A 17479-nucleotide genomic window follows, 5' to 3' on the forward strand; every position below is an offset into this window, starting at 1 on the left:
AGTCCTGGCTGCGGAGGAAGAGGATACAGGTACTTGACTGGCCTGCCTGCAGCCCCAACCTGTCTCCAATAGAGAATGTGTGGTGCATTTTGAAGCGCAAAATGCGACAACGAAGACCCCGTAGTGTTGCCCAGACTTGTTTGCAGGAAGAATGGGACAAAATTACACCTGAAACACTTCATCACTTGGTGTCTTCAGTCCCTAAACGTCTTTTAAGTGTTGTGAAAAGGAATGGCAACATTACAAAGTGGTAAATGCTTTACTCTTCCAACTTTTTTTGAATGTGTTGCAAGAACCAAAATTGGCATATGTGTTTATTTTGAGAAAAAAAAATAAAAAATCGTGAGGAACACATTAAATAATGTGCTGTTGTGTTGTCTGCTGAAATACAAGTCAAAGTAAATTTAGAAATCACTACTTTCTTTTTTTTATTTGCGTTTTCCATACTGTCCCAACTTTTTCTGATTTGGGGTGATGAATTTGTTTTATGGTTTATTCAAAATGCGCATAAAAACAGGGTGATGGAAACATAGAATAGCCCCTCTACGAATACACTGGTTGATTACTATCATGCTCTAGCTAGAACATAATGGCTGCACAAATGGATTTTTAAATGCCAGTGACTTTTTAAATATTTTTTTAATATGTTATTGTAATTTCAGGGATGAAAAAAATAATAATATAGACAACGCTGAAATGTAGGACACTGCATTTGTCTTGTAGGAAGTGGGACAAAACTCTCAATTTCAGAACTGTTCTGCAAAATGTGAGACAGGTGGTCACCCTATGCCTGCCATTACTACAATCCCTATCAATAAATGTAACAAAAAGGCAAAAAATAAAGACATATATGTGACCCTGGACCACAAACCAGTCATAAGCAGCATACATATATATTGTTAGCCAACAATATATTGTGATTTTACTCAATATTTAGATTGATTTTTTTTTTTGCACCCTCAGATTCCAGATTTTTAAATAGTTGTTTCTCAGCCAAATATTGTGCTGTCCTAACAAACAACTTATTTATTATGTATAAATTTCCATATCAAAAAATTAACCCGTATGACTGGTTTTGTGATCCTGGGTCACATATAACTATAATAATAATGATACAAAAAAAAAAAAACAACTTAAAGTTGTTTCAACTTAAAAAGTAAGTGTTCGTGCTAAGTTTACTCAACTCAAATATCCACATTTTTATGTAGTACAACTTAACATTTCATGTTGACTAAACTTAACATTTTAAGTCAGCATGAACACTTACTTTAAGTTGAAACAACTTTTTTTTCCACATAGTAATAATAATATGTTTGCGTTAGAGTTTGTTGCTGAAATTTGGTTATTACTCAAAGTTCAAATTTATTTGTTAGTATGGTTGTATAGTTGTATTGGTCATTGTGCAGTTTGCAGCTGTGTATTTATGTAGAATTCAAACAGCCATCATTCACAGTTTCTACACTTTGCCTGTTATTTGCATGTTTATTTAATAGTTTGCATAATTTGATAGCTCTCTGCTACCAGAAAGGTACTGCACAGCTTTACTGAGCATGTTTTAGCATATTTAAAGCACAGAATTTTGCAGATTTTAGCTTTTTCTCATTCTCACTGACCCACAGAAGTATTCTTTTACAACCAATGCACTTCTATTGTTATATTCTTTTTAAAGCTGCAGTTTTGTTATTTTTAGCTCTCTCTCTCTGTGTGTGTATGTGTGGTGTGAGCTGTTTTGCAAACACAAGCAGTATACTCTATAATGCAAGCTCTCTTGCTGATGCAGAAAACATTTAATTATTTAGCGTTCATTCACTCATTTATTTCTTTTGCATGCAATATTTCTCAGTTTGGTTCATTAATTGAGCCCGTGCATAATGCGTGTGTGATTATAGCACGCTTTGCCTTATTTGCATGCAGCACGGTTCGTCTGGACTAAGTTTAAACCTGTCAGCCTGTGGAGTCATCCTCTGGAGATCTCCAGCTCTGTTTAGAGAGTCAGAGATAATGACAGGAAGAGATGCTTGAGGAAGCTCAAGTAAGCTCAAGTTTGTTTTCTGAAGCTACACTTAAGAGAGAGATTTTATTCCTGATTTTAGGAGGCTGTAATATCACACTTGGACCGGCATTAGTGTTGAATTGCCTCTAGATGGCTCCATGTGATGATAATAGCTTTCTTTTTTGTTTTCTTAATGTTTGGTGGAAAAGAAATTACACACTTCATTAATAAATCCATACACACAGTGCAAACATCGGATAAGATTGGGTTAAATGTGTTTAATTGTCAGTGTTGTAGTGCAAAAACTTAATGGTTTCCCTGAAAATTTTCTCTAAAGCCAATTTTTTTTTTCTTTCGATTTTGAGGTGAAATATAACCGGCATATGTTCTTGATTCACCAAGTTTCTTAAGTGTTCATGTAGCGTCTGCCCTGGTTAATTATGCTCTGTGCAGTGAAATATATCACAAGTTGACATGGCCATCAGTTCGTTATTCATCTTAATTTCTTTTCCAATTGTGTGAAAAGGTCAGCAGACACACTGATTATATTGAAGAATACTGAAGTAGATAAATAAGTAGATAAAAAAGACTTTGCATTTTTAAACAAGAGGCAAAGCATTTGTGGCAAAGATGAATTTGGGTTGAGTTTGATGCTGAAATCTGGTTAAAAGGAGGCTTTATGTATATGTTAGTATCATTATATAGTTATATTGCTATGCACATCCATTATATGCTTGTTTATTTAATATCTGATGTTTTCTGCTACCACAAATGTAGATTGATTGAGCACGCTTTATCATATTTAAACCCATTGCACAGATTTCTGCATTATTCAGGACAGACAAAACAAAAAATATGATTCCTTGTGTCAAAAAATAACCTACCCTGGTGAAAAAAACAGCATATGCTGGTTAGGTAGGTTTTGATGCTGGTTTATGCTGGTCCTTAGCTGGTTTAAGCTGGTCATGTTGCTGGTCGAGGACCAGCACGAACCAGCAAAGGACCAGCTTAAACCAGCATCAAAACCTACCTAACCAGCATATGCTGTTTTTTTTCACCAGGGTAGTCATAGTCAGTAAATTTAACATATTTAAAGTCAGCAATATTTCCTTCATAAATCAAGGTGCAATTAGTATTGCTGGTTAATGCTGATGTTTTGCATGCTAGAAGCATGCTAACAACATGCTAATCATGCTAACAGCATGCTAGTAACTTGCTTATCATGTTAGAATCATGTTAGCAACATACTAGTAACATGTTAATCATGTTAAATGCATGATAGTAAATTGCTTATCGTGCTAGAAACATGTTAGAATCATGTTAGTAACTTGTTAATCATGCTAGAAACATGCTAACAAGATGATAATAACATGCTAATCATGTTAGTAACTTGCTAATCATGCTCCAATCTCACTAGTAACTTGTTAATCATGCTAGTAACATGCTAGTAGCTTGTTAATCATGCTAGTAACATGCTAATTAGGTTAACAACATGCAAGTAACATGCTAATCATGCTAACAACATGTTAGTAACATGCTAGTAACTTGTTAATCATTCTAGCAACATACTAATAACTTGTTGATCATGCTAGAAACATGTTAATCATGCTAGTAACTTGCTAATCATGCTTGAATCTTGCTAGTTAATCATGTAAGTAACATGCTAATTATGCTAACAACATGCAAGTAACATGGTAGTAACATGCTAGAATAATGCTAGTAACTTGTTAATCATGCTAGAAACATGTTAACAACATGCTAATAACATGCTAATCATGCTAGTAACTTGCTAATCATGTTCGAATCTCACTAGTAACATGTTAATCATGCTAGCAACAGGCTAATAACATGGTAATCATGCTAACAACATGTTAGTAACATGCTAATAACTTGCTAATCATGGTAGCAACATACTAGTAACTTGTTGATCATGCTAGAAACATGGTAATCATGCTAGTTACTTGCTAATCATGCTCTAATATTGTTAGTAACTTGGTGATCATGCTACAAACATGCTAACAACATGGAAGTAACATGTTAATCATGCTAGCAACAGGCTAGTAACATGCTAAGCATGCTAACATGTTAGTAACAAGCTAGTAACATGCTGATCATGTTAGAAACATGCTGGCAACATGCTAGTAACATGTTAATCATGATAGAAAACATGCTAGTAACTTGTGAATCATGCTAACAACATGCTAATCATGGTAACAACATTGTAATCAGCCTACAAAAATGCAAACAACAAGTTAACCATGCTAAAACATGTTAAATCACACAAGTAATGTGTTAAATCATGCCAGCAACATCATCTTTTATACATTTACAACTGCTTCAAACTTTCAGGCTAGGCTTTTTCAAACCAACATAAAATTTGTTCTCAAGCTTTACTCATGTAGTTTAATATTTGATGTATTCTGCTACCATAAATGTAGCTTGATTGAGCACGCGTTATCATATTTTAACCCATTGCACAGATTTCTGTATTACTCAGGACAGACAATACAAAAATACACACAAATATGGTTTCTTTTGTCAAAAAATAACCTATTCATAGTCAATAAACTAACATATTTTAAGTCCACTGTTGAAAAAAAAAAAAGCATATGCTGGTAGGTATGTTTTGATGCTGGTTTAAGCTGGTCCTAAGCTGGTATATGCTAAGGACTAGCATAAACCAGCATCAAAACCTACCTAACCAGCATATGGTGGTTTTTCACCAGGGTCAGCAAAAGTTCCTTCATAAATTAAGGTGCAATCAGTATGAACTGATTAATGCTGATGTTTTGTTTCAGCCGTTTTGCTACATTTATATTAGCATTATTGACAAACTCGTATCATTTCACCAGTGTGAAAATTTGTAAAAGACAGGAAGAGAATATCTGTTCATGTGCTGTGAGCGCTCTAGCAGATGCACTGTATATTGAAAATGAGAAAGCTGTGCTGTGGGACAAAGGGATGTCAGACATAACTGATGACTCGTCTTCCTTTTGATGGATTCTGGATGAGACTGGAATGAAAAAACTTCACACAGCTTATCCTTAAATCAGAAATACTCTCCTGTTGTAGATGGAGCCAAAGTGGCGCTAACGTCGGGATCAAAGCACTCCCGCTTTCCTCTTTCCAAAACTATTCTTTTTTTTTTTTTTTGACAGCTATTCAAGTGTTTGTGCATTTTCAAAGAGTTTATTCCTGGAAACATGGACAATGAGGTGTTGAACCAACCTGGTGTCACGTTTATATTTAGTTGCCATTAACTGCATTAAAGGGTTTCTCAACTGTGCCATTGTCAAGGGTCAAACTTTGTTCTCCCTTTAAGCAATAAATAGCAATTGAACAAGAGTTGGTTTTCTCCCTGCAGAGACAAAGGCATTCCCTCTCTATTCCATGGAGACAGCGGCCGCCCCAAAGAGTAAGATCCTCCACACGTCCCTCTGGCTTCATGTCCACCTCTGTTGTTCCTCTGCTCTGTACTGCTGCTCGCCTAATAGCAAAGTTAAATGGACGTGTTCTTTTACATGTTGTGCAAATGAATAGTTTCCAAAGAAAAAGAAAAATCTGTTGTTGTTTGCTCATAACATTCTAAGTTATAGTGATAGTTTACCCAGAAATTAAAATTCTGTCATCATTTATGTACCATAATGTCTTTCCAAATCTGTTGTGACATTCTTTTGTGAAGCAACAAAGATATTTTCAATAATATTTGATAACCAAACAACATTTGGTTTTGGTTCCCCTTGACTTTCTTTATTTTTGACTATATGATAGAAGTCAGTGGGGCATTCTTTAAAACATTCTTCAACATTTTGGGGTGAATTATCACTATAACTTTTTAGAAAAGCACCGAAGTTGTGGCCACTGAAATTTGTTGATGACATTGAAAATGGCATTTTCGGACTGAAAGAGAAAACAGTTAAAAATTTGGGCCAAGAATATATGCATTGCTGCACCACTCAACAATGTTCAGCACTGAATAAAAATAATATATTGATATTTAATATTAATATATTTCTGTCCACTTTTATTGTGTTACTACAATAAAAGTGTTTTTTTTAATATATTTTATTCGCTTGTGATATTTAAATTCATTATGATAAAATTTATTTAGTTAAATGGAAAAGACTACTTCGTATTATTTAGTAAAATAATAAATAATTATTACACAGCATATTCAGTTTCGGTTTTCACCCAAGTGCATCCAGGTTTTTCAGTTTGGTTTCAGCCCAAAATTTTCATTTTGGTGCATCAAAAAAAAAGATGAAGAACAATCAATTTATTATTTATTATAAATTATAATAAACATTTCCTTGGCAGCTGACTGAAGTAAATTACTAAAAATAAATAAATAAATAATAATAATAATAATAATAATAGTAATAAAAGAAAGAAAGAAGGAAGGAAAGGTCTATTGAAATATAAAATAAAAAAGAATAAAAATCAAAAAACACTTGCAAAAGAACTAAAATTAGAAATGAAAATAGAAAATAAAAGTTGATTCAAAATGTTAAAAAAAAAGATGATTGTGTCATTCCAAACCAGTATGTCCACACTGTTCTTTTCAATAAAATAAAATAAGATAAAATAAAATAAAATAAAAGTTTGTTAAAAGTAGAAAAAATTGCCCATGCAGACTTCTGTAGTCATATAATAGTTTTATATGAAAAACAGAGCAAAATTAAAGTCATAAAATCTTTAAAATCAAGTCAGAAAACTTTACCATCACAGCTTTACCCTGGACCACAAAACCAGTCATAAGGGTCAATTTTTTAAAATCATCCTTTGCATTGATGTATGGTTTGTTATTAATCTGGAATAGATATAAATCTGGAATCTGAGGGTTGAATATTGAAGATCGCCTTTTCAAATTAAGTTTAATTAAAATTTAAATTAAATTTAATTACTAACCAAAAATTAAGTTTTGATATATTTACGGTAGGAAATTTACAAACTATGTTCATGGAACATGATCTTTACTTAATATCCTAATGATTTTTGGCATAAAAGAAAAAATTATAATTTTGACCCATACAGTGTATTTTTGGCTATTGCTACAAATATACCTGTGCTCCTTAAGAGCAGGTTTTGTGGTCCAGGGTTACATATGCCTTTATGGTATGGAAGAGAGCAGCATGAACGAAATTATCTTCTTTAGTGTTCCACTGAAGAAAGTCAGTCATACGGGTTTGTAAAAACACGAGGATGAGTCAATCATGATAAAACTTTCATCTGTCACAAAAAGTTTAGAAACCTTGTCAGTGTCTTCTCGCAGCTCTCTCTCGGCCAGCTTTTCTTGGCGTCGGTGGCAAGATTCAAGCTCTCGCTCCCTTTTCTCTGTCTACCGCTCTCTTTTTGACCCTGCTACTTTGGATAAGCTATTGCTCGGCAGCTTTGCTGTCACTTAAAATGAACCGTTTTCCTTTACTAACTCATAGTTCATTATTCAAATTTCTGTCTGCATTTAATATCAACCGCACAGACGCATTATCCCCCAATTAAAAGAATTCCTGTGCGTCATTTGTAAATGCCTCGTCACCTCCTCCATTGTCTCACATTGCATAACTCCACTGTTTTACTGAAGAATTAGGAGCTGCTTCCACACATCAGTAGATTCATCAACTGCTAAGGAGAAGAATCTTAATCTCATTGACTCGGATGCGGCCTGTTTTTGAAGTTATTGAATTCATGTTTCGAGACTGAATTAATGAATCCCCATACTGAAATGACAACCCAGACTGTGCTGATGTTATGTAATCAGTGTCCTTTCAGTTACCGCAGCAGTCTGTCAATCACTGAAGGGTGTGGACGTCATGATCAATGAATGCTGACTCCAAGTCAAGAGTTGCTTACAAGACTTTGCTAACTTTCAGAAACGTCCTGCTTTGCTGAGCTGCATTGATATATTCGGATGCAAGGCAGAGCTCCTACCCTTATGTCTTTTCAGACAGTGTCTTGCAGTCTGACATTTAACTGGTTGGACTAGTGATTGATGATGGTGACTATATGAAATGACATCCTGGACATGATGTTCTCTTGTTCCTGCATGTTTTCAAGTTTACCTGTATGTCTTGGTGTTTACTTTCTTGGGTGTTTAGATTTCATGAGTAAGAACTTCAGTGCACCTATTGGTCAGAGCTGGTGCAACCAAATATTTAGCAGTTTCTTATCTGCATTGTGCATGATTCTTACAACCTTGGGATGATAGATGGTGTTTTCCCGGTCGGATTTGTTGCTGCATTACTGCTTTGTCTGCTCTGCTGGGAAATCATAAATGCAAAGTTTTAACATATATCGCAGCTGCTTTCTCACTGCACTGTGCTTACAGCCTAGTGGTTGTTTCATGGTGTTTGTTTTTGTCTTACAGATTGAGAAGATCATGACTCTAATTGGTGCCGGCATCGACTTCTCCAAAGACCAGGAGTGCCCTGCCACAGGTATGTGATACTGATACTCTTTCAGCTGTATCTGTACACTGCTTTTCTGCTTTATTGTCATTCAGTTGAAAGACACAAGGAGTTTGTGTCATAATTCATAAGCTATAGACCAATTTGTAGTAGATGTCACAGTTACATCACTTGCAGAAAAACACTGGTAACAAGTGGAGGACAACAAGTAAAATCCATGGAATAAGAAAAAAAAAATGTTTTTGTGCCTTTTGATGCCAGAATCAGAATGCAAGTAATTTTTATAGAATACTGTCATCAAAGATGCCATTTGAAGTTAAAACATAGACGTTTAAATGGACAGACTATGGATGAAAACTGCTGTGATTACTCTACTTTTAAAGCATGAATTTGATTTAAACAATAGGTCTACTTAAAGGAGAAGTCCACTTCCAAAACGAAGATTCACATATAATGTACTTACCCCCTTGCCATCCAAGATGTTCATGTCTTTCTTCAGTCGTAAAGAAATTGTTTTTTTGAGGAAAACATTTCTGCATTTTTCTCCATATAATGGACTGATATGGTGCCCCAATTTTGAACTTTCCAAATGCGGTTGTAAACGATCCCAGACGAGGAGGAAGGGTCTTATCTAATGAAACGATTGGTTATTTTCATTTTAAAAAATACAATTTAAATACTTTTTATTCTCAAAAGCTCATCTTGTCTTGCTCTGCCTGAATTCTGTGTATTCTGGTTCAAGACAGTTAGGGTATGTCGAAAAACTCATTTCAACATCATCCTACATCATTGCAGAAGTACCAACCCGGTGTTTAGACAGTGAACATAAAAAGAAGATCAAACACCCTCAACAAAAAAGGTAAAACAGTGATATAGGACGATTTTGAAGTTGAGGGAGAACATGAGATGGGAGTTTTTCAACATACACTGTCAAGACAAGACGAGTGTTTGACATTAAAAAGTATATAAACTGTATTATTTTTATGAAAATAACTGATCGTTTCGCTAGATAAGACCTTTCTTCCTCAGCTGGGATCAAACGCCCTTTACAAAAAAGGTAAAACAGCGATGTAGGACGATTTTGACGTTGAAGAAGAAAATGAGACAGGAGTTTTTCGATATAACAGGATTACACAGACTACGCATGTGCATCGCAGAGGCAAGACAAGAGAAGCATTTGAGGTTAAAAAAGTAAATAAATTGTCAATTTGTTAAAAAAAATTACAGATCGTTTCGCTAGATAAGCCCATTCTTCCGTGGCTGGGATCGTTTAGAGCCATTTAAAACTGCATTTTGGAAGTTCAAACTTGGGAGCACTTAACAGTAGAGAGTTGTCAATTCTCAGGGGAAAAAATCTACAGCCGAGGGGAAAAGAGAGAATGATGAGTTGTTGTTTTTTTTTTCTTATCAGAATTGTAAGATTAATCTCCGAATTGCAAAAATGAAGGCAGAATTTTGAAATATAAACTCAAATTTACAGTCTTTTATTCTTTTATTCCATGGCTCCATAGACCGCTACTTGAAATCCATCATTTTCTGCAACTAGATAAGCTCCTTGCATCACCCTTTAAGGATTAGTTCACTTCCAAAGTAAAAAAGTCATAAATAATTTACTCACCCCTATGTCATCCAAGAGGTTCTTGTTTTTCTTTCTTCAGTCGAAAAGAAATTACAGATTTTGAAGAGAACATTCCAGGATTTTTCTCAATATAGTGGACTTCAACTGGTTGAAGGTCCAAATTGCTCTGTACTTCAGTTAGAAATGGTAGGGTAGGGTGGAAAAACATCTTATTTTCTCCTCCAACTTCAAAAAAAACATTTTATCTTTTTTGTAAAGGGGTTTGACTTTCTTTGCACGTATGCTTTGTAAACACTGGGTCAGTGCTTCTGACTACGCCACGCGTGACCTTTTCAATGTGATTACGTAATGCGTGAAGTCAAGCTAGTGCAAGACAAGCATTTGTGGTTAAAAAGTATATTAATTTAATTTAATTTTTTTTAAATGACTGATTATTTCATTAGATAAAACCCTTATTCCCCGGCTGGGATCGCGTAGAGCCCTTTGAAGCTGCACTGAAACTGCAATTTGGTGGAGAAAAATCCTGCAATCTTTTCCTCAAAAACCTTAATTTCTTTTCGACTGAAGAAAGAAAGCCAAAAAAACATCTTGTATGACATGGGGGTAAGTAAATTATCTGGGATTTTTTTTCTGGATGTGAACTAATCCATTACGGTTTATTCTGTGATAACAACTGGATGGATTTACATTATCCCATTTATTACTCTTCTACTTGCCACATAAGTAAATAATTAGACACAAAATATTTTATTAGCTCCTTAAATGCAGAGTTTCCGCAATGAAAAGGTTCCTAACAAACAACTGTGAGTCTCAAAGAAGTTCATGCAGACCATAAATTAAAGGGGTAATGTACAGTTGTATCACTAATTGCACAGCTTTTCACCACATAAATAAAGAGGACAAGGTATTTTAAAATCTTATCTGTCCAAAACAATCATTCTGGATTGTAATTTTGTTAAAGGAGAACACTTTAACAAGATTACTGCATGCCTACTAATAGCCCTCTGGTTTCATTTTACAGTAAATACAGTCAATAACTGAGGCAAGATGATAGCAGTTTGAATGAAAGGAGAGAGAGAGAGATATCATAGATGAGAAAGAAGTGCCATCAGTTGCTTATGACGACAGTTGTTGTTGTGGAATAACACACCTCAGAATGACGCGACTGACCAATCAGAGTCAAGTATCCCAGAGTGCCGTAAAATAAATAACATGTATCCGGTTCTTAAGTCTAACTTCATACACTGTCATTTCCGAACGCTCCTTCAGGTACCACAAGCAAAAAATCAACAGTGCAAGGATGCACTCATGGTGTCCTGTAAATACTACTCAAAAATCATGATCCCAACCTTTATCTCCACACAAAAATCTCAGATGGCCAGGAAGAAATATTTTCTGAATTGAGACACTGTGAGCCAAGAGACTGTAGACACCGTAAATGTTTAAAAGCTTATCTTAAAGATGTGCTGTAGATAAATTGTGCCTATAAATGGTTGTAAAGATGGTATTCTCACTTGAAATGGAGTAGAAGCTTAAGCCTGGAAACAGTATTCAATATTTCACGAACAAGCAGATTGTCTTTAATTGAGAGAAGAGAAGGTCTAAAAGCTATGGTCACCTCGTCGTAGATGACAGTCAAGTATCTTTCTGGATCGTTTAAAAGGACCTTTGCATCGGCTCCCCTATGAAATGAGACCTGACCGGGTAATCCTGCAATGAAACTCAATAACCTATTGATGGGCAAGAGGAGGACGAAGGCCAAGTCCAGAAGAGTTACATTAGTGAACAGAGGATATTGGGTTAGCTGGCCCTTTAAATGGAGAATGAGAAATCCCAGTGTGCCGTTGAAGGACGAGGGGACACTTGAGAGTTAAATCAATGGACGCTGAAACGCTTGACGATTCCGCCTTGGTGATGCGTGACCTTGTTCTGTATGGAGGCAGCTTATTGACCTTCCTCTGGAATTAACCAAACTACAGCAGTCGAGACCAAGGAGGCCGTCACGCTTCGCTCCTGTAAGCTCAAAAACGGATGGGAAAGCTGCTGTTCTTAAGTTTAAGCCTTGAATAAAGCACCCTTCTCACATCAGTTTATCTTAAAGCCTGTAAACACTGTTTCAAGTGGTGTGTTTCTCTGCAAGGGGCCTTTGTGTTCCAACTGGGTTCATTGGCCCATATAAGTGCAAAGCCTAGCTAGAGGACCAGTCCTTCCTCTGTCCTTTGTCACATGGCACTGCCTCTGACCTCATTTCCTGTTTCCTGCGGGCATCCTATTTGGACACGTCTCTTGGTTTTTAATTTTTGTCAGTGGTGCTTACTAAAGCCAGCATTTATTACATTTGATAGTAGTGACATTAGAAATTTGAACCAAACTGTAAACAAAGTATTATACTTCGAAGGCCCAAAGGCACAAAGTTTGTGATTTGGACATAAATGATACCATAAATCATGTGGCTTGTTGAGAAGCTGTGCTTCTATTCTAAGAAATCAGCTTTCAGATAAGCAATGGGAAAATAAATCTAGGGACATTTTATTCAAGGCCAACAAACTACTATCTAGATACCTCCAAAAACACTCTAGCATGCTAATCTTGGTACACCTGTACCATTTATCTCAGGGGTGCCCAAACTCGGTCCTGAAGGGCCGGTGTCCTGCAGGGTTTGGCTCCAACTTGCCTCAACACACATACCGGGAAGTTTCTAGTATGCCTAGTAAGAGCTTTATTAGCTGGTTCAGGTGTGTTTAATTGGGGTTGGAGCTAAACTCTTCAGGACACTGGCCCTCCAGGACCAAGTTTGGGCAACTCTGATTTAGCTAGTCTTAATGCTAAAGTGTGAAAATTCATATCCATTTGAGCACTACAGAACTTTGACTTGGCTCAGCTCTTCTAATACCACTGGAGAACTCTGTAACTGGTGGTTTTGCAGTTCATTTTAAAGGCATTTGTAACATCAACAACACAGTATTTTATTAATAAACTCCTGCAACAGGGTTGTTGGCAGTTTGTCCGTTTTGTTTCTGTCTTTGCGGATAAAGGTGTTAAAATATTAACATACATGAGTGTCAGGGGAATTAGAAGAAGAACTGCCCCGCAGCTTGGCAGTAAACCCAGAGCTACATCCTCCAGCCTAGAAGCTCTGCATATGCCTTGGTGTTTATGCTTTGCTTTCTGGGTAGACACTGCTTGGCTTTCCTTTCTTTGTCTTTTGAATCAGTGCCTCTTATATTGTTACCATAATCAACAATATCCTGACGAAAGAGTAATAGTCCTGGTTGGGTCAATGAACGGGACAAGGTTTGATGAGTCCGTAGATAATGGACAGCAGGCCCGCATTTTCTTTTAGGGGAAGAGAGAGCGAGGCAGGGAGGGGAGGAGACAGGGACAGGGAGAGGGAAGGGGAGAGCCGGAGCGAGGGAGAGAAAGGAGGAGACGGAGCGGGAGCGCTGCAGAGCAGAATTGACAGCGTCCGGTTGAACAGGGAGACCGCACCTTCTATGCTGAAGGGATTGCTGCTGCGTTTCTTAAATTATCCAGACTCGTCCGCACCGCAAGTGTGTCAAGTTTTACCGGCATTCTCTGGAGCAGGGTGGGGGGGTCGGCAGACACCCCACTGACCTTGCATTACTAATTCAACAGCAGCCATGGTGTCTCAAGGAACAAGAGGGATATCGAGATGTCTGCAACGTACTGAGGATTGACTGATTGTGGGACGTGCACCCACTTTCTCTGTTCGGACCTCGATAGGACTCTGGGAGACTTTGATGTGTTGGAAAAGCAAGTCTTGTACTTTTGCAGTTTCGTGTCTCTAATTAAGTTGAATGACTCAGGCGGATACTTGTTCTCATTGGTTTTTCTCTTCACTTTTGTTTTTAATTCTGTTTCGATTACACCGACTTTATTGACAAGGCTTACATCTGGTGCCGTCTATTCCATCAGCTTCTTCTGGATCTAAATTTAATCAAAGTCAGACAAATTTGTTGTGGAATAAAGTTGATATCAAGAGTTTTATTCAAGCAAAGACTTTTTTGCTCTTTGCCTACCGTCTCACATACCTTTGATCCTGAGAATCACAGAGTGACTTTGTGCAATGCAAGGCATGCAATCCTGCCTGGCTTTTAAGTAGCGCTATCATAGAGATTGGATTAGAAGTTCATTTGCATGAAGAGTGCAGTACGCAAGTTAAGAGTTTCTAGGCTTACCGTAGAGTCCCATAGCAATTTTTAATCACTCTTTGAGATCAGGAGATTGTGATGTTTTGAGTCACTCTGCCTCAGTTCAAGGAATCGGTAGACATTGCTTGGGAGTAATGACTGTTTTGGGATAGTTTACTTGTGCACCTACCTTCACATGGGCACTCATGAGGGAAATACCAACTTTCAATCATCTGATCCTCATTAAACAGCCCAGTCAATTAAGACTTGCAAGGTGGATCTGCAAACTCCCATTTTCAGGAACTAGCCTGTCTGGGATTATAAGGAAACTGGTTTTATTACAATGGTGCACGTTGTCTTCTGTGACTTTTTGGATTGTGAAATCAAACCTTTGATTCATAGGGTGATTTCTGGGCTCATGTGGAAACTTTGATGATTGCTGGTCTCAGCAACCAGTTGTACTTCATAATAACTGCTAAAACTTCTCCCATGTAAATTGATTTAATAAGGTCACAATGTGGAGTCCAAATCTGTGATCAATCCCAGCATTGGGCCCATCTTTTTCCCAAATTTGGCAACGACAAACTTCATTCTTAGCAAGCGTGGTTTCGCCCCCCTGCTGTGGGAGCGGCCACACCTCTCGGCCGGGATCCTGTCGCCACTGCCATCTTGGTGTTTGTGCTCTCGGCACTGTTGGCCGAGGATGATGTGGCAGTGCCATGTCTCTTCCTCCGAGTGCCGATGCTACCGTCTCAATGGTTTCTCGCTGCTCAAGCGCCTTCCTCTGTCTGCAGGTGGATCTGGGAGGCTACTTGAACAGCCGGTCGGTGATTGGTTGGAGCATATAGGCCTTCCGCAGTATGAGAGCAAGCTACTACTTAACGGCTTTGACGACCTACGGTTTATGGTGAGTAACTCCTTCCATACTTGTACGTAATGTACTGTCCTGCCTAAAACTTTGCTGTCTTTCTATGCTTTGTTCTTTTTTTTTTTATCAAATCAGATTGTCATTAAGAAAATGTTTATCAATGAGATTTTGTATGTTTTGCATGCCAGTTTTGATGTTTTGGTGGTTGCAGATTATGCAGAATAATCTCCTTCATGCAAATACTCAGAAAGAAAGGGTTTTCTAGTACCCTGAATAAATGAGCATTAAGTGTTTGCAAGTATGCTTTTGTAGCAGAGCAAACCTGCAGCCCAGCAAACTTCTGTTGCAGCAGCAGGACAGTCAGCATTCTTCTTAAGCTGGGAGGTCAAATGAACAGTGAGCGCTCTTTGGTCTTAACATGATTTGCCATTGCAAAAACATGCACTTAATCAAGGCGGATGTCCTGGTCTTTATTCGGCGCCTGAATGATCAATCATTAACAACCTAATTAGGACGTAGTTACGAGATTGGATGCTAAGTGGAAGTTTGATTTTAGACAGAGCTCAATCACTTCCGATAACTGCAGGCTGTAGACAACAGAAGTTTATAAAACACTAAGCCTGTGGAAAATGTTTTGACAATCCCAATAAAGAATTGCTAAGGCACCAAGTACAGTGTCAACACCAGAATGATACTTCAAATCATGCTTTTTTTTTGGAGCTATTACTTTTCTGTGCAGCTGTTTTGATGAATTTCAGCTGGTGGATGATAAAACAGGCCAAAAGAGTTCTCTGAAAGGAGACGTGAATCTAGGGACTAGAATATCATAGACTGGTGTTGAGATCTTTCGACTTGAGCATCCAGAACTAGAGCACATTTTCTCAAACAGTTACTTAAAGAGCAGGTCATATATATAAATATTTTTTTGCAGTTTGTAACATACTGTCCTTTAATGTAAACAGTCTGCAAAGTTGTTAATCAAAAAAGTGCATGATAAATAAAGATATTGTTTCTGAAAAGAAGACTCGACTCTGAGTCGCCTTAACAGGTTGTCATATTTTCGAATCTTATGCCTGTTACTGATCTAGGTGACTAGGTAACACATTTGTATAATCCCCACCTGCCCATGAAATATAAACACTCTGACCTGCCCACAAACACTTCCGCTAGTTAGTGTGTTTACATCATGTTGAGAAGACTGTGTTCTGCACTGTGAAAGCAAGTTTTTTTGTTGTTGTTGTTTTTATTCCCGAAACATGACAATGTGATGAATCAGTGGTTCTAATTTTTTCCACGATACCACTGCAAAGCTTTTGTTATGTGCTCGTCAATCTTGACAAGTACAACGCTTGATTCGCTAAACGCTTGTCCCCGAAAGATAAGTCTGTATCTTTTTATTTGGACCAGCAAGCATTTCCGAACCACAACCTGTAAGTACGATTAATACGTAATGTGTACATTTTCAATTGAGTGCTCAAAATATCTATTTTTTTGGCTTTTTTATGCTTTTTATCAGACAGGACAGTAGAGAATGACAGGAAAGCATGGGGTGGAGAGTTGGGCATGGCATTAGCAAAGGAGCACGAGTCAAGACTCGAACATGGGTCGCCAGAGGCGCAGTTGCGCTATATAAGCACCGACAATTGCAATGTTTTCTGACCTTTGATGCATTTGAATCTGATGCAGGGGACTCCAACACTATATTAGGACATTTTACAATACCATGTGACCTGCCCTTTAAAATAGTGTATACTGTAAATACAGTTGCGATTGGTTACAGTAAAGAAACTCTTCTCTTTTTGGCTGTCAATTCATATGAGGATTCCTATATAGGGGCAAGCTCCAAAAACAGGTTCTTCACCAGATTGAGAAGCCTGTGAGGCTTTATGAAAGAAGCCTGATGCCTTATAAGGGGCTGTGTTGTTTTTACCATGTGAGGTAATGAGAATTGATGGTGATGCGGTTGAAAGCCTCAGCTGGCCGAGGGAGGCGATGTGTGTGTTGTAAATCAGCGATACAGACGGGTCCCTGGTTGCCCTCTGTTCCACACCGAGCGCCACCTCATTGCAGGAGTAATGAAGGTTTTATAGCCAAGCTGGTCAGCAGTAGGTGAGTGTGTGTGTGCAAAGACCCCATCCTGATGCATCGTCCATCTCTGCAGGACCTTCACAACATCATTCAAGATGTTCTTGCATAGATAGAAAAATGCAATATGAGGCTTCAATCCATTAATGCTCTCAGTTAGCCATTTGTAATGATGCTGAAGTGCAATTTAGCACTGTTGTGTACAGTTGTTAATGGTGATAGCAAAGCAATTATACAATTTTTATAGCAAAATATACATAACATACACACATTGCAGCAATTTTAACGTTTACTCAAAAATATTAAGCAGCACAACTGGTTTTAACATTAATAATAATAAGAAATTTTATTAAATCAGCATTAGAATGTTTTCTGAAGGATCATATGACACTGAAGACT

At 37.4% G+C, this 17479-nt stretch overlaps 1 protein-coding gene across 3 annotated transcripts in view; it reads left to right on the plus strand.

The window, feature by feature from the left end:
- LOC127154555 (ankyrin repeat and SAM domain-containing protein 1A) overlaps nucleotides 1-17479 on the plus strand; it is a 139617-nt gene that overhangs the window by 87853 nt on the left and 34285 nt on the right. For 2 of the 3 annotated variants that reach the window (XM_051096160.1, XM_051096162.1), the window contains 3 exons: nucleotides 5358-5408; nucleotides 8358-8427; nucleotides 14922-15034. In XM_051096160.1, coding sequence (XP_050952117.1) covers nucleotides 5358-5408; nucleotides 8358-8427; nucleotides 14922-15034 — 234 coding nt within the window. The remainder of the gene's footprint in view (nucleotides 1-5357; nucleotides 5409-8357; nucleotides 8428-14921; nucleotides 15035-17479) is intronic. The other variant, XM_051096161.1, reaches the window with a different exon arrangement.

Source organism: Labeo rohita, chromosome 23 (assembly GCF_022985175.1).
Source record: "Labeo rohita strain BAU-BD-2019 chromosome 23, IGBB_LRoh.1.0, whole genome shotgun sequence".
In the NCBI taxonomy this organism is placed as follows: Eukaryota; Metazoa; Chordata; class Actinopteri; order Cypriniformes; family Cyprinidae; genus Labeo; species Labeo rohita.